We start from the raw sequence: 14686 nt of genomic DNA, 5'->3' as shown, positions 1-14686 counted from the left end.
AACTAATATATCCCAGATACACAAAATATTTACAAAAGTCGAGTGCAAGACTGCCAAAGACAATTAAATCTTATTTGGAAATTTGATATGGTGTACCCACAACATATATCTTCTTCTATAGTTTTTATTTATACGAAATAAACTATAAACTAAACCGTGTTATAAGGAGTATAAGACTATAAGTTATTGCCTAGTTATGGTAAAATTATTATCACGAGTAAAGACATTCAAATTGACATTCATCAACCTACTGAGTACTGACATTTGGAATTTAACCTTTTTGATATATCTAAATCTGATTCAAGCTTTAAGTGAGTTGTGTGTTTGTGTCTTCTATGCACTCATAGCAGAAAGAATCCTAGAACAAAAACCACTTTTTCTATATTTAATTAGTACCAATAATAATTTGACACTAGGTAATAACCCGCATATAGTGCAGGATAAATTTATTTAAAGAAAATTATTATAACTAAAATTATTATTTTGAAACCAACATCAGTTTGTTTCAAAGATAATATGTAACTAAATTTTTTTATTTTTTTTATTCAAAGCTGTGTTTTTCGTGTAAAAAATACGTTTCACCGTGAAATCTTTGAATGTGTAAAAAGTTTTATGGTAGAGAAAATATTGATAAAATGTTACTATTTATTGCAACATGTCTTTTGTGTGGTTTAAAAGTCAAATTCATATCTTCTAATGTTTTATTTTGTAATCATAACAATTTTGCATGTTTCTTATGTAACCATAACAACATATACTAAATTACTCGGTAGTTTAATTATTTAATTTTATTATACGTTAGTAACAGTCGGATTCTAAACTAAATTCTCTAAAAATAATCTAATTCATTGATTTAATATTTTTGATTAGGCTATTTAAATCTTTTGATTTAGTCGGTTTGTTAATATTTTCTAGAAATGACGTTTTATTACCAAACAAACCATTATGAAAAAATTAATGAAATTCTAAAATCAACGTATTTGTGTAACAATATATTTCACCACAAAATATGTGAATGTGGTAAAAAAATAATTATAAACTGTTACAATTTATGGAAATATATATTTTTGTGTGTTTTAAAAATCAAATTTATATTTATGGTTTATCAAGTAACTATAACAAGTTTGCATAATCTAATAATCACTCATTTTAAATATATTATGATTTTTTTTGGGTACTAAGTTTATTTATAATGATAAGAGTTATTGTATCATTCCTTTTTAATAGCATATAGATGAATATACAATTAGAACGTATATTCCTATTCGGTTATCAATATTTCCATTTTAATTGAATAATCACACTAAATGTTGAGATTAATTAGTTTACATACTTAGATATATATAAATAATCACACATCATAATATCCCCTAATTTGTTGTCATTTTTATATTTATCTATGAATATATATATATATATATATATATATTTATTTATTTATTGAGGATTAAGCTTCTTTTAATGAGTTGGAGATAAGTCAGAGGTAATATACTTCTTTTTATAATCAATTATAATAATATTGAAAGCTTGTTATTTAAATTATTATGGTATTAATACTAACATAAAAATAACATTTGGTTTTTATATGATTATGTTAAGAAGTTATATGTACTTTATTTTTATTAAATTTATATTAATTGATATGTTTTTATAGCTTTTTCAGAATATTTTACTTATATTGATTTTAATTTTGACTTGTATATTTGTAAGTAAATTTTAGTGAAATTTTGCCTAAAAATAATATGTAATTATTTAATAAGTTTTAATATGTGATATTTAAATTTGTATAAGAAATGATGACATATCTAATTATTATTCAGTTAATTATTTTTTTAAAAATATTATGGTATGTTAATGTAATTAAGTAGAAAATATAAGACTATTTTGTTAAAAAGTGCATCGAGATCTCTAGAGACGACACATCAGCTTTTTCAAGAATGTGTTTCTCTATTACTATACAGGGGATCATTTAATAAGTTTTAATATGTGATATTTAAATTTGTATGAGAAATGATGACATATTTAATTATTATTCAGTTAATTGTTTTTTTAAAAAATATTATGGTATGTTAATGTAATTAAGTAAAAAATATAAGACTATTTTGTTAAAAAGTGCATCGAGCTCTCTAGAGACGACAACATCAGCTTTTTCAAGAATGTGATTCTCTATTACTATACAGGGGATTTGTTACCATATTGATTTACTCTATTCAATAATACTTGATTACACCACACTAATCACAAGATTCACACACCACCTAATGGTGTTGTATCAACCGTGTTTGCCCTTCAAACTTTGCAACGAATATTCAAACTTCTATAGAGAGAAAAAAAAAGAGGGTGGGGCATTAAAGAGAGCTGTCTCATAGTTGGTAATGTCAATTAATAAGCTGGCAAATACAATATATGTAGGACAATTCAATCATAGACCCATCTGAATATAGATAATGCAACCCAATCAGTTCACCTTATTACAAAGGAAAAAAGAAAGACTACAAAATATCCCATTGATATATAAGCTTATTTATACTCAAGACTTTTGTTTAACTATAAAAGATTAATGATGCTAATAAGCAAAATCAGGAGTTGATAAAGGAAGTCACGTTTGGAGATTCTCTATAGTGTTTCGCTGGATGCGTTGAAACAATCCTCTTTAACAGCTCACTTTCATTTCACATTCCTAAATTCCTCTCAATCTTTCTTCTTTGCTTAACTTATTATATAAATCCCTGTTTCTCTCTCACAATATATTACAACACAAGAAGATGGCAGCTTTCTTGGAGAAGGCAACTTCTGCTCTTAGCGAAGCCAAAGAATCCGTTACAACCACGGCTGAATCCGTCCAGGCTTCTCTCACTGATGCTCAGAAAACCGTTGCAGCCTCGGCTGAAACCGCCGGGACTTCTCTAGCTGACGCTGGCAAAACTGTTTCAGCCTCTGCTGAAACTGTCAAGACCGAGGCTGCAGCCGCACCAGAGAAAGTGTCTGGTGTGTCTACACAGGTTGGTCTTGGTAACATCCTTTTACATGTTTTTAACTTGTGTTCCAAAACAAAACAAAAAACTAATAAAAGTGATTTTGATTTAGGCAAAGGATGCAGTGGACAGTGCTCTGTCAAGAGGTATAGATGGAGCCAAATCTTTGCTTCAAACTTTTGAAGAGAAGAGGACCGAAGTTTCTTCCAAGCTCGTCGAAGGTTTTTCCAATGCCGTCAGTGGAGCATCTAGCAGCACCGTGGCAAGCCGAGACCTTCCCGTATCTACAGACAATCAGGTCACAGATTTAACCAAAACTTTCTCAATTCTTCAAACCCTTTTAAAAGAACAACTCAATTGTTTCTTGTACCAAAAGATTGTTACATGTTTTGACAATTGAAAGTGTGTTTTTGCAGCCTCTGCTAGCGTCTCGTGAAACGACGCGGTGGTGGAAGAATTGTTGTGGAGTTGTTGATCTTTTCAAGAAAGATACTTAAAATTAAAAAAAAAGATCAATAAAATGACAATTTGACGAATTATTTCACCAAGAAACAGAGCACTAGAAGAAGAAAGAACCCCCTCATCCTTTTGATTATTTATTTGCTTCCTTTTTTATATTTTGATTTGAGATTGTGTCTATCTGTTTTTGTTGTTTGTTTTTTGATGTTGATATCTTGATTGTTCCCAAAACTTGTGTAATCACCCAAAACCAAATAAAAAGGCAACTTCTTTGTGATGAGTGTTGGATTTTTATGAGCTTCAAAAGCTAATCAAGAACTTTAAATTCAAGATTGATAAAAGCCTACCTAGAATTCACTTCTTCTCAGACTCTCATGTATGCCTTGTTTATAAAGACAATTTGTCCATCTGCAACATAAACTCTTGATAGTTGAAAAGCAATTATAGGAAAGGATTCATGCATGTAGGGTTTCAGCATGATCGCTTTCATACTAAAATTATAGAACCGATAACTCGATAAAGCATGATCTCTTTCATACTCTAATGGAAGGCTGAGAATTCAGGAATAAATCGGAATGATGCAATCATGCAAAGGTCTATTAAGCATCAACCAAAAGGAAACGAACCTTTGGAAAAAAAAAAAAATTAGGTAGAAAAGTATAAAAAGGAAAAGAACCTTTTAAATCATTTTGTTAAAAGCTTGTTATTAACAAAAACAATATGCCTATGGAATCTAATTTATATACCAAGCTATTTCCTTTGTAGAGATATCTGAACCACAAGCGAAAACTACGTGCCAACTAACAATAAACAACAACACAAATTAGATAAAGGAGAGAACTAGCCCTAGAGGTTCACACCATTATTTTCCATCGAATGAGAGAAGCTTTTCCATTTTATACATGAGACTTAGTTTCATAGCCAAAAAAATTGTTACGTTCCTTCCAAATAGATCATAGATCGAATCTTGCCATTCAATTAGAAGTAAAACAAAATAGAAGAAAACCAGCAAGTCTAAACCATACTTCAGCAAAGTTTGGGATGAATGATTTACACTTTTCAGTTAGTAAATTAACCGTATACGACTTCGAGCATGAAGGTCGTTTGGGATGGATGTTCCTACTTTATAGATATAGATATCAACGTTAGATTCGGAACTGAAACAAAAAGTAATATTCAGCCGAAATTAGTTATATATTACATGAACAATTAAGGTCATAACAAAAAAATATAAAAACAAAAGCAAAGAAGAAGAGAATAGAAGTAGAGAAATGACAAAGTTTTGGAGGATGAGACTGAAGCTTCGGGCTTGGGAGTTGGATGTGACGGTATTCTCCCAAAAAGCCCTAATCCATCTTCAGTCGACACGTTCAGTATTGATTCACTCGTGCTGCAATCATCACATTTTAAAAAACTTGTCATCTCGTAAATTCTTATATGCATGATGATCCTATACCTATTTAATTAATACATTTATAACAGACTTTTATACCTTGTAGACGGAAAGTGGCATGATCCTATACCTGTCAACAGAGAGAAACATTTTATTTAGATGTCTTTATTCTCTCGACATGTATGTGACGAAATAGATTGACATAGGATAGGACACATAATCTAAACCTTGTAATATATATTCACATAGAAATTTAGAAGCATACGCTTTTTTTTTGCTTTTTTTTTTTGTCACAAAAGCATACGCTTTAGAGTATTATTTTTCATAATTTAAAATTTTTCATCAGATCTAGTGTCGTCATATGAATTCTGTAGTGAATTCAACTGTGGTCATTAGAATTTAATTAATTAATTTGTTTTGTAAGTAAGATAAACTTACTTAATATTGGACATCTTCTTATCTATATATCCACCATGTTAACTTATACACATCTTTACGTTTTGACGATTGACCATTTATTTGTTTTAAAACTAGATAGATTCGATAAAATCACTAAATTCCAACTAATAAACATATATGAACATATTTCATAACCCAGCATCAATATTTTAACTACTGTATACTATTTAATTAACCAATGATATAAAATAATTCAAAGTGATCCAAGTTGGAGCCCCCAGTGGTAATGAAGATCCGAAGTTAAAGACAGATTCGAGTTTTTATTTAACAAACTAACAAAAAAAGTTAAATAAAATTTCAAATTAACCCCTTTAAAGATAAGATCCGAAATTAACTCATTGGTTAGACAAATACAACATTTTAACTAGAAAAGTAGAAATATATATAGAGAAAGACTTACTTGGGTCAGCACTGATAGTGACAGCAGTTCCATCAAAATTGCAACTACTAGGAATTGGATTCTTCTGGTAATAACTGTTGAAGGCAAAAGAGGCATGTGCTCTTAACGAGTTAGGGTTATAACATTTTCCTCCTTCTTGTATCTCCGAGCACTCTGCTCCACCGATCCCACACGCGTAGTCCAAAGCTGCTTGTAACGCCATTTTTGCAACGTTCTCTCTCGCAACACACCAGCTCCCACCTGGATGGGCGGCAGCGTGTGGTGGCGATGGAATCGTTAGGGGAGTTGTGGCCACGGCAGCGTCAGAGTCGGAGTTAGGGACCACGGTTGTTGGCGTGGTTGTTGATGGGTTTGTGGCTAATGGTGTGGTTATGTCTTTTTCTTCTGCTATTGGTTCACTACTAGCTTTAATACCTGTCAAATCATAGTTAATGTTTTTTATTCATGGATTAAGATGTTAAAACATTAATAATGATGATGTCTAAGTCTAAGATTTTGTTGGTAACGTTAGAACATTAATTATCAATTATCATGTCACTAGTAATGAGGTGGATAAAGAAACATAAACCTTGTTAAGAAAACAAAAAGTAAAAACAGAAGACCAAACCACAGAAACAAAAAGACAATAGAGAATCTTTGAACTGAACAAGAAAAAGTAACGACTAGTATAATATTTCACTCCACACCAATTCACATGTGAAAGAAAAAAGCAACTTCGTTTTTCTTTTCGAAATTAGAGAAGAATTACCTTTTCAGAGTTTTGATAATAACGAAACGAAAAAACGAGAATGTGGAAGAATATAAATAGAAAATAGATATTTACCTAACAAAAATAATTTAGAATATGAAAACAAATTCTGCAGAATAAAATTATAACTAAGACATATGTAGATCAAAGTTTAAAACAACGAAAAAAAATGAATAATGCCCCAAGACATAAATTAACTTTCTGCAGCTTTTAAATAAAGAATTTGAAGTTATTAAACGTGATTTTTTTTTCTCTTTTTTTTTTTTTGGTTTTTCCGTTATAAAATATTCCGAAGTTATGGGTTATATATATTTATACAAACTTAGCTTTAAAGTAATATCTTTGTGGAACAAAAGTTTTCATCTTCTCTAAATGATAGGTTGAAAAAAGTAACCTGATGAGAGGAAGGAAAGAAGAAGAAGACTGGTTACTAGTCTGAAGCCTTTTCCCATTCCAAGAAACTAAACCCAAACTCTTCTTCTCTTTTAAAGCTTTAAGCCTTGTGTTTTGTATCAACAAAATCTTTCAACTATATTAAGAGCGAGAAGGAGAGAGAAGAGAGAAGAAAGAGAAGCTATGTGTTTGGCACTTGAGTTTATGGAGTTGAAAAAGGAGGGAATATTGCTGGAGAAATAAAGAGAGAGAGGGAGAAGTAATGATTTGTTTGAGATTTAGGTTTTGTGGGCAATGTATAATGTAATGTGGGCTGCTTCTAGTGAGTGATGTAGTAATGATGGTTTTTCTCTCACACTTTTGATTCTTCTATTCTCTGGTTCCTCTTTTTCTCTTTTTTAAACTTTTTTTTTTCAATCACAATAAGGACTTTTTCATTAGTTTTCTTTCTTTCTTGAACCTCTACATAAGCACAAATAATTTGCCGCTTAAAATAAACATAAACAAATTTGATGAGTAGTGGGCCTCACACATAGCTACGAAAGACATAATCAATAAAAGCTATAGACTTAAACAAAAGGGAGAATTTGCCAATTGGTAAAAGTCTGAGTAATTTACGGTGATTGTGTTTGATAACCATTACTTATTATGCTATAACAATTACTATTAAATCAAATGAGCATATAACTATTTAAGTCGATTTGATAATTTGGATGATTGAAGAAATATATGACAAAAAGATGACAAACTTTAACAACTTAAAGTCGCAGAGGTAAATTTGTTTGAAAAAGTTAATTGATTATCAATAAATGTTCAATATATAGGTACGTACATTAAGTTATTTTATACTTCTGAGGCAATTTTGGTAATTGCAAAAGAAAAAAAAATTGACAAACAAGTATATGGAGAAAACAAAGAAAAAAGATTAGATAACGACGAAATTAAGAATTTTGGAAAAAGATGGCATATTATGGATATACACTAGAAAGTTAAAACAACAATGAATGACATATATACTAGATTTCATACTCATTACTGATCATTAGATAGTCACAAAATTTTGTAATTATAACATATCTAGCTAGCATTCCATTTGAATTACGTACGAGATCATAAGGATTACATGATCGGTCAAACTATGTTATAGCTTACACGTGTAATTAAGACTAGAATTACATGGAGATGTGAATGTTTATTAAGATAACTCTACTCAAAATGTTTACTACGTCCTGAAGCGAATGAGATTCAAGATCAGATACTCTAGCTTTTGTATGTCTTTACTCCTACACAGTTTATACGAATGTGAATATGTGAATGTGATGTACTTCTCAACAATAGCATATTAGCATCACACGACTGGTGGGACACTTTCCGCAGCCTTACAAATTCAAATCTCTACGCTCACAAATATATTCTCCTTAAGCTTGCTTTTCAAACAACAAAATACAGTTTCTGGCATGAACATAATAATGGAAAAAAATATGAAAGTGGCCATCATCCACCATCTCACATCACTCGCAGCATAGACAAAACTATTTGTAATTGCATTTGCTCTTTACGGTATCTAAACACAAGCAAATTTGGTACTCTTCCAAAGATTATTAATTACCAAAGCATGGTCATTCACACTATTGATTCTATAGTTTTTTTTTAGTTTTATTTTTTTGTCTTCTTTAAAGTACCTAATTTGAAATAAAGAAAGGTAGCTGATCAACAATAATAGAATACTCTTAAGATTGATGTTCCTTTACTTTTGGGGGAAAATAGCAAATTGATTGATATGAGTTTATTTTGAAGTAGGACCCAAAAATGTTACAAACTCTAAGAGCTTGACTGGTTCTCCCGCTAGCTCCCGCAAACGCTGCGTTTGCATTTGCGGGCGGTTGCTAGCGTTTGGGGCCAATCACACAAATCGCTCCCAATCGCTCCTAACCGTTGAATTCCAAAAGCTGGTTCCCGCAAGCGTTTGCGGTTGTGGGCGTTTGCGTTTCAAATTTTTTTTTTTTTTTTGAGAAAAAATTTGAAACAAATCAATGATAATGAAATATATTTTATATATATTTTTTACCTAACTATTTTATTCATTAAGGATGTGAGAAAATGAAGTACGGATACGATTGAAAATACTAAAAAAATAAATAATTGGAAGAAAATAATATTTCAATTAACAATAACCTGGAAAACTTGATGTAAATTTAATGGCACATTGCACATAAGTTCAACAAAATCTAAATAAATATAACGTTTCATCAGAAATTTAAGAAAATAAGATTATTTGTGAAAAATAAAAACAAATCACGAGTGACTCTTCTCAACTCTCGTTTGATCATTACTACCGATGCAAATACTGCCCCACAAAACTTATTGAGTGTGTGAGATTTAAGAAAGAAGATCTACGATCTAAAACATATGTTTTAGTCATTTATCAAATTACTTGATTAAAGTTTTGGTAAAAATCCAAATGCATAAAGTAATAAGTATTTCATTATGAAATTTATTTATTTTTTAATAATTATTTTAGTATTTTTAATGAATTTTAATTATAAATCAAGTTTAATAAAGTTTTTGATATTTTAAAACATTTATATAATTATATATCACATTTATTATGTGCCAACCGCTATTGCACCCGCTGGTCAACCAATCGTAAACCTCCCGCAAACGCACCAATTTTAAACCGCTAAACCAGTCGTTCAAAACGCTTAATAACGCTTAAAACCGCAATCGTTCGCTTCCGCAATCTCCCGCAACCGCAACCGCAACCGCAGCGTTTGAACCAGTCAGGCCCTAAGTCTAACTTTTGACTAATCTTACACCAACTTTGTGTATTTATTATTCACATTTTTGTTACTGTATATTCTTCGTTCAGTTCCACATTGCTTTCTCTTTTTAGCCTCTAGGGACTAGGTAATAATAGACTAATAGATATACCTATATTTTAAAATATGTTTACACCCTTATTATGAAACTTTTTGTCTCTTTTATCGCAGTGGTTCCGGTACTTTGTTGAAAGTTGTGGTATTATTATTGCGGTGATAGTTGCATTATATCCACACAGAATTGTAAAGTAGAAATGTCCATTTAAAAAGGAAAAGTGGAAAAAGTAATTAGCGTTAATTTAGTTGTATAAGTTGTGTTGAAAAAAAAAGTAGGAGCTAAAGTTTTCGTCGGTCATTTTTCTTTTGATTTGGTTTTACAAAAACGTAATGAAAAGCATAGACTGGTGTAAATTTTTTAATTTAATAAAACAAGAACTTGTAAATAAATTCAAGGTTTGAAGCTCATTGAAATTTGTGCTGTGGATTTTAGTGGACAAAAATAAACAAGGGTAAGATCATCTCTAGTGCTAGAAATGGGGAGTGTTACTCAAAAACACAAAAATAATAATATTTTAATTGTATAGCTATATTTTTAATTTTTTATTAGAAATTGACCAATCACAGAAGCTAATGTATTTGCAACAGGGAGAGAAACAATTCTCCGGGAAGGACTTTGAGCATCACTGTATTTTCTCTCTCTTAACTTTTTAATATTTTTATTTTGTTTATTTAGAGTAACGGTGGTTAAGTAACTCCACTGGCGATGCCCTAAGATACAACTTTCGGTGTTGCAAAGTAATGATAAGAAACTTAAAAAAAAAAAAGTATATAGTTCACTGTTACTCTTTATTTGAGTAATAATAGGGTACGGAATGAGGAACAAATCAATATGAAAGCAAGTGGGGGCAGACAAATTGGTTAACAACAACATTAAAATGAAAAAGAGATTGTGTTTTGGACCGACCCTAGCCGAAGTTAGATTCATGTAATCTCATGGTTGTAGGAAAAAGAATGTATCACTCCTCTTCTGAAATTAATTGTTTTTAAAAGAATTTTCAGTTTTCATCAAAGGAATAGATGGGTAGAAAGTTTACAACTTTACATCATCAACACCTCCGGCCTTCCAAAATAACTAAGTCAAGAGTAGTTAAAAATCCATATTATCCAATACGAAAAAATGTTAAGGTCGTAGTAACTAGTAAGCCCTAAAACCTCTATGATATTTGTTATAGACACAGTCAAAACAAAGTTCGTAACCTCTTACGCTACATCTTAGGAGGATACCTCTAAATCTTCTCGCACTCTTTTTAAAAAACGCATTACAATAAACAAAACAACTCAAACAAGAATGCAGAAGCAGTGGCTCGAGATCTTACTCTTTCACACTCTCATTGATTCATCATCTTTATCACCACAAAGACTCAGAGTGATGAACATACTCATATCAAAGCAAAGATCAGACTTGATCCAACACAAACTCTCTCAACACACTTCCTTTTTCGGCATCAAGCTCTGGATCCTCATCACAGCTTCTGCCTCTATAGCCTTCCTCTTAGTTCTGATCGTTTCTATTTTCCTCTGTTTCATCTTTCACAGGAGAAAATGTAGACAAGAACCATTCAGACTAAGATCAAAACTTTGTCTGCCTTTGTCACACATTCCCTTAAATAACAAACGTCAGATTCCATACAACCGTTGCGGCGACGATGTAGAGAGCCAGAGAATCTCTCAGGCTGGTTGGTCCTCTGCTCGTCTTTCCTACTACACCCGCAGCTTCTCCTCTACCGGCAGCTTTGGAAGCTTCAATGTGTTTACGTTCATGGAGATCAAGAATGTGACAGATGGTTTTGCAGAATACAATCTGATTGCTAAAGGAGATTCTTCAACGGTGTATCGTGGAGTCTTGATGGGGACAGTCACTGTTGCTGTCAAACGTTTCTTCCCCATCCATCAAAGGTTTCTACATTTTTTTGCTTGATCCCTTCATATATATTTATCTTAGAATCTTAGTGTTTTGATCTGAGACAATGATGCAATCAGGTATGAAGATAAAGATTTCATGACAAGAGCTGAGATGATTGCAAATGTTAGACACAAGAATGTGGTGAGACTCCTTGGATACTGCATTGAAGGAGATGAGAGGTACATATTATATTACCTCAGCTGTGTGACTTAAAATGTGAGACTTTGTACTAAAGTCCGAATGAATTTTAGGGTTCTTGTTTACGAATACGCTGAGAAAGGTGATTTGCACCAATGGCTTCATGGATCTGCTGGGAGAAATCAGCCTCTGACCTGGAGAAAGAGAATGAAGATCATTCAAGGAGTAGCAAAAGGGTGATCTAATCTATATATAAACTATGTTAACCAAAAATATCATTTAGCATGAATGATTGTGATGGTTGATTATGTTTGTGTTCTGATGATCAGGCTCGCGTATGTTCACGAGGACATCGAACCAAAGATCACTCATCAAGACGTAAGACCAAGCAAGATTCTTCTTGATTATCAATGGAACCCTAAGATACTTGATGTTTTATTCATGGGTGACAGTGATATTCCAATTTTTGTTCCTTCACCTGGTAATCTTGATAAGAAAATAGACGTTCATTGCTTCGGGACTTTGATAATGGAGCTTGTCTCTGGGAGAGTCTCTGTAGACCAAAGTTCACCACATGTAAGAGTTCATATACATAAAATTAACATATTTTATCAATGCACAAACCCAATGTTAGCTTACTACCGGAAACAATTTTGTTCTTGGCAGGTTTATTTAGTGGACTGGATCAAAGAGATGGTGGCAAATCATATGATAGTAGATGTTCTTGATCCTAGCCTGCCTGAATTTCCGACAATGAAAGAACTCAAACGGATTGTGTTGATTGCCTTGCGCTGTGTTGATCCTGAGATAGAAGAAAGACCTAATATGGGAGATGTGATTCACATGCTCCAACCACATGACTTGCTACTAAGTAACAATGTAATGAAACTTTTGACATTTTTAGTTCCTTGTTCCCCAAGCTAAATCGATATATCGATTTGTTCGTTTCTTACCCTTAAATTCTTTTGTGTATGGTGCAGGCAATACATACACCTGTGAAGATTACCCGGTCACACGAGGTTTCCGCGATCAGTATCAGACAATGAATCAATAAAGTAAAAAACATGGCGGCGAGTTTAGGATCTTAAGCTATGCATTTTCTACATTATTATGGGTTTCTTTTAGTTTATCACACAGCAGTCTCAGCTGTATTGATTTTTTCCTTTGCATCTGTTGTGAATATGTTCCACAACATTCACTAAATGAAACAGAAGCATATAATAAGAAGAAAAAAAAGAGAGACAGCTTTACATATGAGTAAGCCCCTTGACACTACCACAAGGTCCTCTCCACCGTTAAGTGCACAGTTTTTCTTGTAATCGCTATCAATAAAACCATAAACAGCGATTAAATTAAACTAAAATGGGTCTGTTACAGTGGCGGACCCAGGAAATAAATTTCGGGAGGTCAATTACAGAGATTTGCGAGACCTAATATGCTTTGATAATGGAGCTTGACTGAAATAGAAGAGTTCTAGCTATATTCAAAATATGCTGATGTTTTTTTTTTACTACAAAATTTTGTTCTAGAGTTTTAGGACATGAATGATAAGAGATAATTCATTTTTTAGAAAATAATGCATTAAACTTCAACTCATGAGCATTATCAGATCTGACAGATTTTATTTTTGTTTTATATTGAGCTTCAACCATATTTATAAAGCTAGGGAAGACATGTAACACATCATATTTTAATTTCATCAAGATAACCCATGTGGCTAGACTAAACTCATTAACTATGGTTAAAAGATATTCAAAACCATCTTTAGTTTTAACAGAAAAGGGACTTCATGTATCAATATGAATCAATTCAAAAGGAGCATTACACATGTTTTGTCTTGATTTAAATGGAAGATGCTTTTGTTTAGACAAATGACAAACATGACAAACATATAATTTTTCTTTATTTTCTTTAATATGTTTTAAACTCAATACATCAGATAGTAAATCTATTCTAGATTGAGATGGGTGTCCTAGACGTCTATATCATATAATAGGATCAACAATGACACTAGAACAGACTGGGACATGTTTAGAAAGTAAAGCAGTACCTTTCAAAGAAACTTAACGATTAGACTCATCAAAATGCAAAACATATAAATTTCCAAGTTCAATCCCTTTTCTAATCATCAACTCCTCTGTAAGATCCTGAATAAAGTATTTATCAGAAGTAAAACTCACTTTAGATTTCAAAGTCTTTGTTATGACACTAACACTGATCAGATAGAACTTAAACTCAGGAATATAAAAAACATTATGCAGAATGATGGTATCAGTTAATTGAACGAATTTTATGCCCACGGATTGTGGAAAACTAATCCTAGTAAAAACGGCGCGTTTAGCTCTGAGGGTGAAAAAAGGTGATTTAGGGTTTTTGGTTCTTTCTCACGTTCCGATGCTGTCGGCGGCTATCACGCCGGTGGTTGACGGTTCTGGGAAGTCTGGAGTGGAGGTTGAAGAGGGGGAGATTCGGGGTAGTAGTGATGATACATGTGGGCTTCCTAGCGGTGGTGATTCGCGAAGTCTGGAGGTTAGTGTTGGTGTTGTTTTGGTTCCGGGTGTGCCTAGTGTTACTACGGTGGGTATGCAGACACAGGGGGTTAACGTTAATTCGGGTGGGAACCGCATGGATCCCAAAAAATCATGGGTGTCATTGGTTAAGGATTCGGAGGAGATGGAAAAGCTGGACTTGCCTATTGAGGAGGTTGATGGGGTTCCGACTATCCGGATCCCCGATAGTGTTTTTGAAGAGGCTCACCCTTCATGAGAAGATTTTCTTGTTGGGACGTTTTTAGCCAAGGCTCCTTTTGTGGGAGGCATTCATGCTCTTGTTAATAAGATCTGGACTTTGGGAGATAAAACGATAAAAATTGATGTTCATGTCGTGAACAAGACTACAGTTAGATTTCGTATTAAGGATGAGCGTACACGGCTTAGGGT

At 32.5% G+C, this 14686-nt stretch overlaps 3 protein-coding genes across 3 annotated transcripts; 2 read left to right on the top strand and 1 right to left on the bottom strand.

Annotated features, from left to right (window-relative positions):
* Window positions 1-2380: 2380 nt before the first annotated feature.
* Window positions 2381-3714, top strand: LOC104786537 (uncharacterized). The gene is made up of 3 exons (XM_010511967.3): window positions 2381-3002; window positions 3088-3273; window positions 3392-3714. Exons 1-3 carry the CDS (start codon window positions 2766-2768, stop codon window positions 3470-3472), a joined length of 504 nt encoding a protein of 167 aa, XP_010510269.1. The 5' UTR covers window positions 2381-2765; the 3' UTR covers window positions 3473-3714.
* An 874-nt stretch (window positions 3715-4588) lies between these two features.
* LOC104786536 (uncharacterized) lies at window positions 4589-7266 on the bottom strand. The gene is made up of 4 exons (XM_010511966.3): window positions 6829-7266; window positions 5687-6100; window positions 4927-4957; window positions 4589-4824 (listed from the first exon to the last, which is right to left on the bottom strand). The coding sequence occupies exons 1-4, from the start codon at window positions 6884-6886 to the stop codon at window positions 4650-4652; spliced, it is 678 nt and encodes a 225-aa protein (XP_010510268.1). The 5' UTR covers window positions 6887-7266; the 3' UTR covers window positions 4589-4649.
* Window positions 7267-10970: 3704 nt separating this feature from the next.
* LOC104789146 (putative receptor-like protein kinase At2g30940) lies at window positions 10971-12999 on the top strand. The gene is made up of 6 exons (XM_010514885.3): window positions 10971-11602; window positions 11687-11788; window positions 11861-11983; window positions 12077-12323; window positions 12414-12626; window positions 12728-12999. Exons 1-6 carry the CDS (start codon window positions 10995-10997, stop codon window positions 12791-12793), a joined length of 1359 nt encoding a protein of 452 aa, XP_010513187.1. The 5' UTR covers window positions 10971-10994; the 3' UTR covers window positions 12794-12999.
* Window positions 13000-14686: the final 1687 nt, after the last annotated feature.

Source organism: Camelina sativa, chromosome 5 (genome assembly GCF_030686135.1).
Source record: "Camelina sativa cultivar CO46 ecotype springtype chromosome 5, ASM3068613v1".
In the NCBI taxonomy this organism is placed as follows: Eukaryota; Viridiplantae; Streptophyta; class Magnoliopsida; order Brassicales; family Brassicaceae; genus Camelina; species Camelina sativa.
Note: the sequence above shows the minus strand (reverse complement) of the source record. Positions and strands in the feature narration are given on the sequence as shown.

Coding starts and splice junctions, on each gene's coding strand:
- LOC104786536 (XM_010511966.3), bottom strand. CDS start 6,886: ATGGGAAAAGGCTTCAGACTAGTAACCAGTCTTCTTCTTCTTTCCTTC. Junction 6,101..6,828: donor TCTTTCCTTCCTCTCATCAG/GTTACTTTTTTC, acceptor ATGATTTGACAG/GTATTAAAGCTAGTAGTGAA. Junction 4,825..4,926: donor TGCCACTTTCCGTCTACAAG/GTATAAAAGTCT, acceptor TGATGATTGCAG/CACGAGTGAATCAATACTGA.
- LOC104789146 (XM_010514885.3), top strand. CDS start 10,995: ATGCAGAAGCAGTGGCTCGAGATCTTACTCTTTCACACTCTCATTGAT. Junction 11,984..12,076: donor ATTCAAGGAGTAGCAAAAGG/GTGATCTAATCT, acceptor TCTGATGATCAG/GCTCGCGTATGTTCACGAGG. Junction 12,324..12,413: donor TAGACCAAAGTTCACCACAT/GTAAGAGTTCAT, acceptor TGTTCTTGGCAG/GTTTATTTAGTGGACTGGAT.
- LOC104786537 (XM_010511967.3), top strand. CDS start 2,766: ATGGCAGCTTTCTTGGAGAAGGCAACTTCTGCTCTTAGCGAAGCCAAA. Junction 3,003..3,087: donor TGTCTGGTGTGTCTACACAG/GTTGGTCTTGGT, acceptor ATTTTGATTTAG/GCAAAGGATGCAGTGGACAG. Junction 3,274..3,391: donor CCGTATCTACAGACAATCAG/GTCACAGATTTA, acceptor GTGTTTTTGCAG/CCTCTGCTAGCGTCTCGTGA.